Source organism: Naegleria gruberi (assembly GCF_000004985.1).
Source record: "Naegleria gruberi genomic scaffold NAEGRscaffold_3, whole genome shotgun sequence".
In the NCBI taxonomy this organism is placed as follows: Eukaryota; Heterolobosea; class Eutetramitea; order Acrasida; family Naegleriidae; genus Naegleria; species Naegleria gruberi.
Window position 1 is genome coordinate 761,012 of NW_003163324.1, and position 13,325 is coordinate 774,336.

The 13,325-nt window shown below is 35.2% G+C and overlaps 5 protein-coding genes across 5 annotated transcripts; 1 reads left to right on the forward strand and 4 right to left on the reverse strand.

Annotated features, from left to right (window-relative positions):
* Window positions 1-251: 251 nt before the first annotated feature.
* NAEGRDRAFT_78089 (uncharacterized protein) lies at window positions 252-1,126 on the reverse strand. Its single transcript, XM_002682508.1, has one exon. The coding sequence runs from the start codon at window positions 916-918 to the stop codon at window positions 268-270; it is 651 nt and encodes a 216-aa protein (XP_002682554.1). The 5' UTR covers window positions 919-1,126; the 3' UTR covers window positions 252-267.
* Window positions 1,127-2,064: 938 nt separating this feature from the next.
* NAEGRDRAFT_78090 (COG4642 domain-containing protein) lies at window positions 2,065-5,047 on the reverse strand (the record flags this gene model as incomplete). The annotated part of the gene is made up of 1 exon (XM_002682509.1): window positions 2,065-5,047. The coding sequence occupies one exon, from the start codon at window positions 5,045-5,047 to the stop codon at window positions 2,279-2,281; it is 2,769 nt and encodes a 922-aa protein (XP_002682555.1). The 3' UTR covers window positions 2,065-2,278.
* Window positions 5,048-5,306: 259 nt separating this feature from the next.
* On the forward strand, window positions 5,307-7,253 carry NAEGRDRAFT_78091 (single-stranded DNA-binding replication protein A large subunit). The gene has a single exon (XM_002682299.1). The coding sequence runs from the start codon at window positions 5,365-5,367 to the stop codon at window positions 7,159-7,161; it is 1,797 nt and encodes a 598-aa protein (XP_002682345.1). The 5' UTR covers window positions 5,307-5,364; the 3' UTR covers window positions 7,162-7,253.
* On the reverse strand, window positions 7,248-10,269 carry NAEGRDRAFT_62467 (vacuolar protein sorting-associated protein 54; the record flags this gene model as incomplete). Its single annotated transcript, XM_002682510.1, has 3 exons — window positions 7,248-7,949; window positions 7,995-9,866; window positions 9,910-10,269. 3 exons carry the CDS (start codon window positions 10,267-10,269, stop codon window positions 7,248-7,250), a joined length of 2,934 nt encoding a protein of 977 aa, XP_002682556.1.
* A 124-nt stretch (window positions 10,270-10,393) lies between these two features.
* NAEGRDRAFT_78093 (uncharacterized protein) lies at window positions 10,394-13,181 on the reverse strand (the record flags this gene model as incomplete). Its single annotated transcript, XM_002682511.1, has 1 exon — window positions 10,394-13,181. The coding sequence occupies one exon, from the start codon at window positions 13,179-13,181 to the stop codon at window positions 10,407-10,409; it is 2,775 nt and encodes a 924-aa protein (XP_002682557.1). The 3' UTR covers window positions 10,394-10,406.
* Between the last annotated feature and the right edge of the window lie 144 nt (window positions 13,182-13,325).

Sequence of the window (13,325 nt, forward strand, 5' to 3'; positions counted from 1 at the left end):
AGCGACGGTATACTAAGCGTTCCTTATATCATCCATATAGAGTAACTACACCTCGGTCGTCCTCAAGGTTTAGCGTCGCAGAAATGAACTACTTAAAAGGTGCAGATTATGTTTTTCATTCTCAATCATCAATAGAGTGTTAAAGAGTAATGATAATAATTGTGGGAATGTTTAATAAAATATTCTAAAAAATTATGCCTCATTCACTTCTTCTGAGAAAACAATGAGTTATACAGAATTGATATTACATTGTGTATACAGTATTTACTACAGTTTATATTGGTCTGTTCTTTGTTTTGAAAGTAAGTCGTTGAGTCTCTCTGCAGTTTCGTCCTTTAGAGACATTCTTCTTGTTTTACTGATGGTAGCTACAAATAGTTTGGGAGATGGTTCAATATCTACTGGTTGAGGGAGTACAAAATCTGCCACTGACTTACTCAAATCTCTCTTCTCTTTAGGGCTTGGAACAAGTCCTATTGTTGGTTGAGGAAGGTTGGCATTTGGCTTTCTTAGTGGAGGACTGACATTGGATTTTTCTAACAAATCAGCCGAAGGTTGAGGTGTATAGGAATGTCTACGAATTTTGTGATTATTAGGCAGTCCCAAACCTCCATGTACAATAATATCTACAAGGGGGCCCATAAAACCAACCTTCTTTTGTTTTGGTGGTTTTTGGCCTAATTGATAATTTGTAAAATCTGGAACATTAGCAACTGGAGCTTTCTTTGGAGATTTAGTTCCCATTTTGAATTCTGACAAGTTGTAAGGGTCTTCAGTTTCAGTTGGTGGTTCAATGATTGGTTTTGGAATTTCGAGAGTAATCTTAGGTTGACGATTGCTTTCTTCTGGAGTTGAAACTGTTATTGATAAATCTGGTGGGAGTAAATTATTATTGTCAGAGGTAGGAATGACAGACATTTTTCTTCTACTAACTGCAGAAGAATGCAAATGTCTTTCATGTCTTGATTGTTCATCTGATTTTTCATCCAATGAAAAACTTCTCTTATTCTTTTTAGAGAATTCAATTTCTGTTGGTCGGAATGAAATTGGAAGAGATCCAATATGAGGTAAGGGTAAACAAGGAGTGGAAGAAATATGAGGGCTATACCTAGAACTTGTGCCTAATGTAAACCCAGTAAATAATTGAAAGGAATGTTCTGGAAGAAGTGAGGATGATGAAGAGTCACTATCTTGACTACTCTCTTGTGATGAATTGTCATCACCTACATGATGATGGGAAGAGACATCTTTTGCTGAACGAGATGTTCTCGACCGTGAAGTGTCCAATGAAGTTTTTTGATGTGGGGCCAATTTTCCTTCCTCCTGTTGATGAAATGTTGATGGTTTAAGTTGGAGATTGGTGTTCCTTGTCGCTGTTTCCTGTGGACTTTCAGTAGGTGTTGTTTCAATGAGAGGTATATTCTTAATACTTCCCAAACTTCCCCTACTCGTTTCAGAGTATAAAAATCCAGGAGTCCTTGAATTTACTGGTTGAACATATCCCACCTGTTGGTGATTCTGTTGAGGAATGAGAGGGAAATGAGCCCATCGTGAATTAATTTAAATAAATTATAATAATTAATAAATAGATTTCCTGCAATAATTATTATTGTGGTTGAGGTTAGGTGGTTGTGGAGGAGATTAAATAGTACACTTTCAGGGCAGCAGTGTATTGCTTTTTATCATTATTATGAAGAATTTTCTCTTCAGATTATGATAAGGGCTGATCAGGTTGGGCACTCTATTTGGAGCTGAAGTTCGGGGAGATTGTTTTTTAAGAAAATTATTAACCACTGGTCTCGATGTCTCTCAATTTTGTTATTAATTGATAAGGGATTGGTGTAGACAATCGTGTTCAATTGATGATGAAAATACTTTAATCGACCTCGTAGATGATACAACAAGTGAGGATGTGAGAGGAGTCTTTTTGTTTTAGAAAGGTTACGACTGTTGATGGAAGAATAGTTTCATGAAATTACAATGATTTTAGAAAAAATCTCTGTGCATCCTCACCAAGTGGGAAAATTACGTTTAAAATTTGGAAAGAGAGATTTCTCAATGATTACGAAATTAGTTTTATTAAGGATCATGTCCAGGGAAAGAAATGGCAGTCCAAATCAAACAATGAACACTTTCCAAAGCTTTGACTGAATATGTTGACATTGTTTTATGTATGGAATTTTTATACCTATATTTTTACATTTACAGGATCGTTTCGTTATAAAGTTGGTTAGCCATTCGTTATGTTTTTCATTTTTAACAATGTCCACTAGCTTAATTAGGGTTTGCTATCGAACCTGCTCATAACAACCTCCATGATCTGTCGACACTCCTCCACTACAATACCTTCATCAATGTTATCGAACGGAATCTGTTTTTGTACCCTCTTGTGAATGGTCTTTTTTACACACTCCACAAAATCTTCGTAAAACATTTCCTTCTTGATAATGACATCAATCCTTCGTCGTCTTAGTTCATCAGGAGTCTCATTTGGCTCTGCTGTTACAATGTCTACAAATAAATCTTCAAAAAGCCCAATCACACCAATCATTTTCAGATAAACACCATCAATGATAAGCATGTCCTTCACCATTCTCATGAATTGTTTTACGGTAATGGATTGTAGCTTTCGATGTGAATCAACACCATGCCATTCCAACTCTTCTTCGTAAGTTATATAGCCACCTCCTTCATATCTACAGTAGTAGGAGAAGATTTTGTTAAGGTACTCTGATATGGTTGGCTCAGATATGAGCTTTGAAATACCGCTCTGAAGAATATTGTCTGTAGTGATTATTTGTGTAGGTAAGGCCAAAGAGTTCTTCGATTCTCCAAACGTTGTTTTCAGTGAACCAGCAAGGCTGGTGCTGTTTGTTGTTGATACTATGTTGGTAGTTGTCTTTAGGGAGAATACACTCTCACCACTGGCAGATCTTGCAGACACTAACTCTGTTGGAACAAATCCACTCTGTGTAAAGTTAATCTTCTCGGTGAGAAGAGCCTTGAATCTATCAGCTACACTACTTGTTCCATGATTGATATTTCTATAGAGTTCTGAACTCACTCGTACCAATGCCTCAACAAATTCTCTGAAACGAATAGTTGAAGTTGACGAGGAAGAAGAATCAGGTCTTGTTTTTCCATTCTTGATCGGTGCCGGTTTTGCTAATTTGATATTTCTAATAGAGTCGGTAGAGAGGAGCAATTGGCCATCCTCTTGTTTTGCAAGTTTGATATTTCTTTCAGCACTTGATTGAGTGGCCACAAAAATGAAAATTCTGTCAATCACAGCAAAGTTAACATTCTCATTAAGAAGCCCAAAATCATGAGCAAACTTCCAAAATTGAACCATTGTAAGCTTGTTATCTTTGGAAAGGAAAATCTTCATTTCGCTTGCTGTCATTTCTTCTCCACCCCCAGATTCTAATATTCCCTGAATACTTATTCTAGGATTCATATTGATGGAAGCTGTTGCAGCAGCAGTTTTCTTAATACACAACGGATCAATTCCATATTTACAATAGTGTGCAAAAACATTCTTGAATTTTCTGATATTTCTTTGCACAAGCGAATTGACCTTATTTAATCCATCAAACGTTCCGTCAACCTTCAGAAGGAGGTCATTAATATACAATTCAATCATTGGAGAGGTTAAAGTACCACCGGTTGTTGTTTTTGAGGTTGCTGGAGGAGTTGATTTCTCAGTATTTGTTGTAACAAACTCTAATGGATGAGACAGTTTATCTTCTCTCCAAACTCCTTTTTGTGCAGTACCATTCAAATAGTAAAATATGCCATTTCCATGTTTCAAATTTTGATACCACTCTCCAGAGTAGTAAGAACCATCAGCATAATAGAATGTACCTTGACCCTCTCTTTTTCCTTCTGAAAATGATCCCTCATAATAGTTACATTTCTTTCCAGAGGCTTGTAAATAAGTATGCTTTCCAATACCATCAGGGAGGTCATTAATCCACTGTCCTTCATATACTTCTAAAGGGTCAACCACCCAGTGCATTGTTCCTTGACCTTCTCTCTTGTTGTTTTTCCATTCTCCTTCGTAGTAGTTTCCACTCTTGTAGTGCATAAGACCAGTGCCATTTCTTTTGTTTTCTGAAAATGTTCCTTCAAATGTTTCATGAGCAGAGTATGTCATAAATCCCTTTCCATGTCTTTTGCCTTCCTTCCATTCTCCTTCATATTTAGATTTGTGATCACCTGAAATAAAGACTCCAAATCCATCTCTTAAACCATTTTTAACCTCTCCTTCATAGTAGCTACCATCTTCCCATGTGATCTTACACTTTCCTTCGAATTGATTATTTTCCACATTTCCCTTATAGGTTGGTCCTTTTGTTTCTGAATATAAAAATTCAAAATATCCATCACTATCGTTCATAAATCCTCTTTCAAAGTTTCCTTCATACAAAATTTCATAATTCATTGGATTTGCCTTTGGTTGGGTATGTCTTGGTGTTTCAATTTCAATTTGGAATTCATCACCCAATAGAGGAGTTTCTTCGATTATCTTAGTTTCAAGCTTCTTAACGCTTGTTAAACACCCAACACTAGCACTAAGACTTCTCTCCATTTTGGGTCTTCCGTTTACTTTTTGTTTAATATCGAGACGAGGCTTGATGCTCAGTGAAATGTGACCCGACCCTTGATAAAAATTGTTAGAGTCTCTATCTCCTTGATAATCATAAATGGAGTCTAATAATTTAATATCTACTTTATCTAAATTGAACATTTGATTACTTGATGGACTTGCTGTTGAGCAAGATGATGATGGTCTCGAATGTACAGTAATTGTTGTTGTACGTGTCATTGTACCAGTGTTTGGTCTTTTGATTCCTAGTTTTTTGATAATTTTTGCTCTATTTGAAATTGGATCTTCATTAACATGCTCCAGTATTGGGGAGTGAGCAATACTCCTATCTAATATTGGAGTTGTTGATTCCAAGGTACGTTTTCCATGATCCAATCGCGAATTTCTGTCCAACACTGCCACCAAGTCGATGGATGGTGAATTATTTCTTGAACTCATTTTTTTTAAAATTAAAAATCGTAGTTTATTGAGCGCCAAATAGTTTTCTGAGCATTTCAATATTAATTTTCATTACTTTTTTTGAAAATTGATAATTATTCTAACTTTTAAATATCTCATTAATTGATTTTTAATAATTTCTCATTAATTATGCAGCACAACAAGATTGAACTTCCAATAACCAGAAGAAAATTTTCCCGCTAACAAATATAAAAACCGTTTTAAAATAAAATTTCTTTTAAAAATCAAATAGAAAAAAAAACATTGCACACCTTCACCAACAATACTGAGTGCAAATCTAGGCTAATTTGAAAAATATGAGTAAACTCGATCGTTGCATAGCTCCCCTGATGCAGGGAAAAACAATGGACAAAATTACACCTTGTGTTCAAGTAACTGAAGCTCGTTCATCCGGTCAAAAGTTAATTGTTACTATTAGTGATGGAATTAATTCTTGTCCTGCTGTTATTATTAAACCTTCTCAACCTGTTGATCAATATGCAGTCATTAAAATTTATGAAAGCTTGAAACACACAAAGGAAATTGTTATCATTGTCAAGTATACTGTGGAAGAACGTTTAGATGCAGTGATCGGCAATCCAAAACCATATGCAACTGCTGGCGCAAGTGACACTTCATCATCTGACAAGGTAAAGACAACATCAACAAGCAAAAGTAGTAGTTCTAGTGCTTCTACTTCTGTTCAACCAAAGGCTAAAAAGAGTTCTGGTACAACAGCTGCAGATAATTTCTATGATGATGGTGGAATGAGTAGTATTTTAGATGATGATAAACTTTCTAATGATCAAGCTAAACCAATTTCAAATCTCAATCCATATGACAAAGTCTGGGTAATTAAGGCTAGAGTAACACAAAAGAGTGACATGAAACATTGGGACAAAGGAACAAGTAAGGGTTCTCTTTTCTCTATTGAATTATTAGACGAATATGGTGGCCAGATTCGTGCTACTTTCTTCAATGATGTTGCCAAGAAATATTATGATGCTATCAAAGAACGTTCAGTTTACTTCTTCTCTGGTGGTAAATTGAAGGATGCAAATAGAAAGTTTACCACAATTCCACACCCTTATGAAATTACTTTTGACCGTGATACTGTTATTCAAAACGCTAGAGATTCTGAAATTCCAACTGACACTTTCAATTGTACTAGATTATGTGACATGACAAATGTTGAAGATAACATGATTTTGGATGTTGCTGGTGTTGTTCAAAATATTGGAGAAACTAAAGAATTTACTACAAAGAATAATAGAAAGACCAAACGTTGCAATATCTCCTTAATTGATGACTCATCTTCTCCATTTTGTACTGTTGATTTAACAATCTGGGGTGATATGTGTGATACTCATGATATGCAACAAGGAGATGTTGTTATTTTGAAAAGTGTAAGAAAGTCAAACTATGGTGGTGTTTCTCTTAACACTATTAATAGTACAAGAATCTTCAAAGATCCTGGAATTCCAATTTATCAACAATTATCTGAATGGTATCAAAATAATGAAGGATCGTTTGATGGTGAAGGTATCAAGTTGACTCAAAAGCAAGCTGCTGTAAATTCTGAAAGAACTTTCAAGAGAAAGAATGTTATTGCTGACTGTAAAAATATGAGTGTTGACACTGTTACTGCACCTGATTATCTTACTATTAGAGCTTATGTTTCATATATTAAACATGAGTTGTGGTATGACGCTTGTACAAATAAGGAATGTAACAAGAAAGTTCAACAAAATGAGGGTATTTACCATTGCTCATCATGTAATCATTCCTCTGATACATGTACCAGAAAGTTTTTGGCTAATTTGGGTATTACTGATTGGACTGGTAAACAGTATTGCAATGCATTCAATCAAGCTGTAGAGAAACTTTTCAGTGACATGACTGCTGATGATATGTGTGCAAGAGCAGCTGAACCTGAATACATGCCATACCTTTTAGGTGAAAAAACATTCACCAGATATGTATTTACTGTTCGTGTTACCACTGAAACAACAAAGGAACCTAAACTCAAATTCACTATTATCAGAGTTACTCCAATTGACTATGCCAGAGAAGCTAAAAGCATTTTGAGCTTGATTAGAGATTACGATATTTAAATTCTTGGTTTTGTTGGCTTGTACCCTTCAATTCTACAAGAATTTTTTGTACATACACTTCTCTTTTCATTAATAAATTATTCACTTCATTTATTTGAGTTGCTTGGTTGGTCGGTTGTTGCCTGAGCTGGTATGGTTACCAGGTTGGAAGGAGTTGCAACAACAAAACATTCATTAAAGCAACTATCCACTTCATTCATATCGAAATCGTCTGCAATAGCATCTGACCATTGTTGGAATTGTTTCGATACTGAAACAACATCTTCCTTTAGGTTTTTGATTGCCCTTCTGCTCAATCCTGTTCTCTGGAGTGATTGTACTCCTGTCTTCATTCTACTTGAATACATGATAACAATTTTGGTAAAGAGAGACTTTAAATCGTTTGGATGTGTGCTAAGGTATGACTTTAGAACCTTGTACACTGACAATAATGCTTTAAGGATAGCTCCAAATGGAGAATCCTTTCTTTGTCCTCCATCCCAATCAAACTTTACAATTTCCTTAGCATGACCTTCTAAAACATCTTTCATAATATCAAACAGCTTTTGGAAAATTGATTTCTTGTGTTCTTTTAGATCAGTGAGTAGATTATCAAATTTTGATAATTTTCCTTTCAAATATGAATCTGCATTTTCGATATAAATTTTAACTTGTGTTAGGAATGCAATTACTGCTCCCAATACTTCATATGTGAGAACTAAATGTTTGGCTGTAATAGTTTTCAAACCAGATTTTGAGTTGATGGCTCCAGCTTTTAAAATCAAATTTTTTACATCAATATTAAAAGTCTTTGATTATGAATTAGAAAATTATAAGAAGAAAAATCAACATACTCCATACAAGTTACATATTCTTGTGCTTAATTCTAAACTGTTAATAAACTTTTGATGTTCTGGTGATAATAGATCTAGGAAATTCTTTGTCATTCTTACCAAGTGTAAAAAACTGGAACAGATTGGAAATTTCTCGTTGACTATTACTATATATTTGCTCTCAGATGTAGATGATTGAGATTCATCATTGAGGACGCTCGTTGTTATGCTATTTACAGTCTCTTGATGTTTTGGCTGAATATTTTCAACCCAAATCCAATTCTCCTTTTCCAAAACTGATTTTATAATATCCAAGTGTTGCTTATCGAACTCATCCAAAAATGTTTTACCAACTGCTTGAATAGTACTTTTCAAAAAATTAATCTTCTTTCCCATAATTTTTTCACTAGTTTCTATAAAAGTGAAACAAATATCCATAAACGTGAGTAATTCTGTTTTTGTGCTATTTTTAACAAGTGTCACTTCTCCTCTCAAAGATACAATCAATGAAAGTCTATTATGAATTATTTCTGTAATTGTTGAATTAATCTTCTCAAATTCTCGTAATACGTAGGATGCTTTTGATTTTTCCTTCTCATTAACATCCTCCAATAAGTGGAATAAAACTACCATAATATCAGCACTCTTTTGGAGAAGGGACAGCCCTACAAAGACTAGATCTCTAATCAGTGATATATACTGATCAGTGGTTATTGCTCCTAATTGTTGTGTATTTTTGGAACTCAAGTATTTTGAACCACTATTTTCTGTTGAAGAGCTGTTGGAGGTTTTTAAATTTGGTGCATTTCCACCAGCAGTGTTAGGTTTGGATTGGGAAAGTTTCTTATCAATTGTTGAAGCAAGCCTCTCGTTCAGGAATGCCAGTAATTTTTCTCTGTATTTGTGAATAACAAACTGTGTGTCAGTAACAACAATGATTGGTTTTACAATGCTTTCAAACTCTGCTTGTAAATTTTCTCTCGATTGATTATTCTCGGTTAATGTCTTGATAAAATCTTGCAAAGATTCATTGGGCTTCTTTGGATCTTCGAATAAGGATATGTATCCTTCTATTAATTTGGAAATAAATAAATTTTGTGCTTTGGATTGAATTTCTATTGTCTTTTCGTTTAGTTTCTCTGGTAAATTTCTGAAGCACTTCAAGCTAGCAAACTCTGTTTTGATGACCTCTCTTGTTTCATTGATGAGCTCCAAAGCAGAGAGGAAATCATTGCGTTCAATCAATTCATCAATTATTTCTTGACCTTGTTGAATGGCATAAATTACTTTGTACATTTCTAGAGTTTTTTTAAGATTCTTCCTTCTCCTTACAAGGGAAGTGACCTCCAGTGGTGTTTTAGATGATATATTGTCGATATCTTTGATTTTTTGACGTAGCTCCTTCACTAGAGGAATAGCTACTTGTAAGTCATCATCTAACTGATTATATTGGAAGAAGGCATCAAAAATCTTTGAGGAACGGAATGTTATGTGTTGAATTAGTAAAATTTCAGTCTTGTCGAGGTAATGTGAAATTTTTTCTTGAAAAAGTAATGATGTCGACATGGCTTCCTCAGAGAAAATTTCTTGAAAAGTTTTGACATTTCCCAAATCAAATCCCTCTTCAAAATATATTGCAGGTATCATTTCTCTATTAATTGCAATATCCATAGCAAAGGTACTTTCTAACTCTGACTCGTAATAGTTTGATTGAATATTTGGTTTGATTTTACTCTTCTCGTAGTTAATGTACAATTCTTCGATTCTGTCCAAGTATGAACTAATGTCTTTATCGGTCAATTCAATATCTGGTAATTTAGTTGGTTCTACATATTTTTCCTTGTCACCATATCTATAATAATCTCCAATAGAATCAATCCATGAATAATTTTCCTATTAATGTCAAATTAATTATTTCCTACTGAAAAATACATACGTCATATTGTTCATTGATTATAGATGAGAAATTCTGACAAAAATTCATCGATTGAATAAACCTCAGCTGTTCCAATTGTGCTTCCCTAGACAAATTTGGCATTGAATTTGTTTTTTTATGATCACTGTCATCAGAGGGCGTAGCACTCAATGAATATAGATTAGGTACACTCGGAGATCTAATCCTATCATCAGAAGGTGAAGAAAAGTAGTTATCAAAATTCGGTGATGCAATTTTATCGCATGCTTTGCTGTTTTTCATTTCAAGCTTTGTAGGTATGGAATTATCACCATAATCCGATAAAGAATCCTCTCCTTCACTAACAACTTCAATATCCTCATAAAGTGAATCCATTTGCATTTGTATTTCATTACGATCTTGTTCACTCACAAGTTTTTTCTTTATAATTCCACTTTCCACTTCCGAAAGATGTTGATGATGAGATCCATCATCGTTAGACATTTTTTTAAACTTGAAGATTTTTCAATAAATATTTATTACATCACACAACACTTCCATCGTTTCTTCTTCTTTTTCTTTGATTCTTCGTTTGGTGTATTGTTTGGAGTTGGTGTTGTTTCGATAAGATACTTGTTTCCTTTTCCATTGTTGGTTGTGTTTTGAGCAGAGACAAACAACTTGTCCTTTGGTTGCTCAATATAGTCAATATCTGTTTTTGGTTCTCTGCCGGAAGTATTCTCTTCTATTGATTCTGTGTGAGAATTGAGATCCTTAGTGTTGCTGGTTTTCACAGGGTCACTTGACAGAGTGTCAACTAGTTGAGTATTTGAATTGTTTCTGATTGGGAGTGCTATTTTTTTAGAACTGCTGTACACAACTTTTGGAGTTCTATCAGAGAGTTGAGGTTCGTCTTTAGTTTCCTCATTTTGATCTACTTGCTCGTGTGTCTGTGACTTGGTTTCAACTACAATAGAGGTGTAAGTCAGAGTTGATCCACTGTTAGGTGTTTCATGGTATCTAGATGAAATGTTTCCAAAGGTTCTTGCTGATATTGGAGCTTTGTGCTTGTCCTCTATTGGAGTCACCATTGGTGGGACAAAGTAACCCTTCTCGGATAAAGACCCCTTATCGTATCTAGAGAAAATTAAAGAGTAAATTTTAAATACTTCCTCTTTCTTCAAAGTTTCACAGTTTGCCAAACCTAATTTGCAAATTGACTTGGTAAATTGAACATCGTCAATGTTACAAATGAAGGCCAATTTTCTTGTCATGTGAATGTTAACTGTTTTGGATACTGAAGATTTGCTCGAGACAGGCCTACAAAATTCAAAAAGGGTGTCTCCAAAGGTGTCAAGAAAGGCAGCAAGTTTTCTGCATATTTGAGATGATATCAAACATAGAATCATAAACACAGATTCTTTAGAAACAGCTCCACAACTCTTTACATCCAAGAAATCAAAAAAGTCCAAACAATTAAACTCACACCAGTGATCCAAGAGGTCGTCTGAATATTTACAAGCAAGTTGTAGAAAGTATTGAACTATTTCGCAAAAAGCTTCTTCATATATAACACAAGAGTTTGTTTTCAGCTTGGCCAATTCATCTCGTCTTGATTTTTCATCAACACTTGAATAAATATCTTCAATTTCCTGTTCTTGTTGTTCACTAATCCACAGACAAAATAATTTGTATAGCTTCTCGCTCTCATACAGAATGCACGTATGACTTCTGTCTACCATATTCCAAAATTCTTCTTTGTTTTCTGTTTGTAAAGTGCTTCTTGAAGACTTGGAGAAGCTCTGCTGGAGTGTGGCTATTTCCTTATCTTCAAAGTTTTTATATTCTTCTATCTCATCATAAATACTGCTTTGTTTCGACCTAGAGGTGGAGAGTGAAGATTCTTCGCTGTGATTTGGTGAGGTAATTAAGGATGGTTTTGGACTAGTCGATGCTTGTGAGGGAGACCTATTGAAAATAACATCCTCCACTACAGGTCTTGCACTAAGAATTTCTACAGAATCAGTAACACTAGGTTTTGTTGGAGTACTGTCTTCGTGATGTTGCTCCAACACAATGTTTGAAGTCCTTGGAGTGGCCTTCTTGGAAGGCCTTGGAAGAGTTGTTGAGCTTGTTATTCCTCCATGGAGAATATTCGATTTTTTGGTTGATTTTGGGCTGGTGGATGCTGTAGGTCCAGTGATGTTTGTTTTTACAGGTGTCACAGTCACAATATTTTTCTTAGTAGTGACAACGGGCTCAGATGTGACAGTTCTTACTGGTGGTTTTTTAGGGACATTAAGTGGCACAGTACTTGGAAGCATGGGAGGAGTATTATTCGTTATACTACTCAGATTGAGGGTAAGGTTAAACTTTTTGGCAATACTAGAAGATGATGAAGGTGTTGTCGGTTTAGTTTCAGGAACAATAAAGTCCTCATCGTCATCGTCATCGTAAGTATTGGAGATAAGCAGAGAATTGAATTGAGATGATGTAGAAGAGGTTGAACTCGTACTTCTTGACGAAGAGGGTTGTGATGAGCTAAGAGGAACACTACCTATCAGTAAACTATTGGCTGGAGATGGAACAATGTCTTTCACCTTTGTTGATTGAGGCCTAGAAGAAATTTGTCTGGTTGGAGTGATCGGTGAATGAACTGATACATTACTTCTTGCTGAAAGAGTATTAGAATTTCTGGCACTGTTAAGCAATCCTCTGGCAGAGGGTGTATTTGTAACAACCTTAGCAGTGGCTTTGCTTGGTGTATAAACTGGGAGACTTTGTTGAGAAGAACTTCTCAGGTTTGGAACTGGTGGTTTTCTGAAGGATGATTTTGTTGTAGTAGAGGTTGTTGTTGAGGTTTTAGACGATTCTAATTGAGCTGATTTCCTTTGTGATGTCCCTATCGTTGTTCTTGCTGAATGAAGGGATGTTGTAGATGTAGTGGAAGCTATTGATGAGGATGAGCCCGAACTTAAAAGAGGTCTACTAATGACTCCATTTTGACTATTGGATGACTTGTTATTTGAGGTTGTTTTTGTTGTAGTGGAGGAGGTAGTAAGAGTAGATTTTGGAGTTGTTGCTGAATGAGCTGATGAGGTGGATTTTACAAGGGATTTTGGGGTTACGGATTTCATGGGTGAAGGTTTAATAGATTTTGATTCCATCATTGAAGTATTGGAGAGTAAAACTGATGAAGAGGAAGATTGTTTTGAAATGTTATTGCTGTTGTGTACTGGTGTATGATGATGACCAAAAAGCACTTGATAGGGAGGTGGTATACTTGATTGGATTGTTGCAGTCTCCGCCATCATGCCATTTTTTGAAAGTGCCTAACGTCCCCCAACAACTCAGTTATAATTATTATTTGTAGAGAGAAAATAATCGTAATGGCGCCAAAAAACAATTCTGAACACTAGGGTGAGCTAATAAGGTTTTGGTACTTTCGTGTTGCTCTC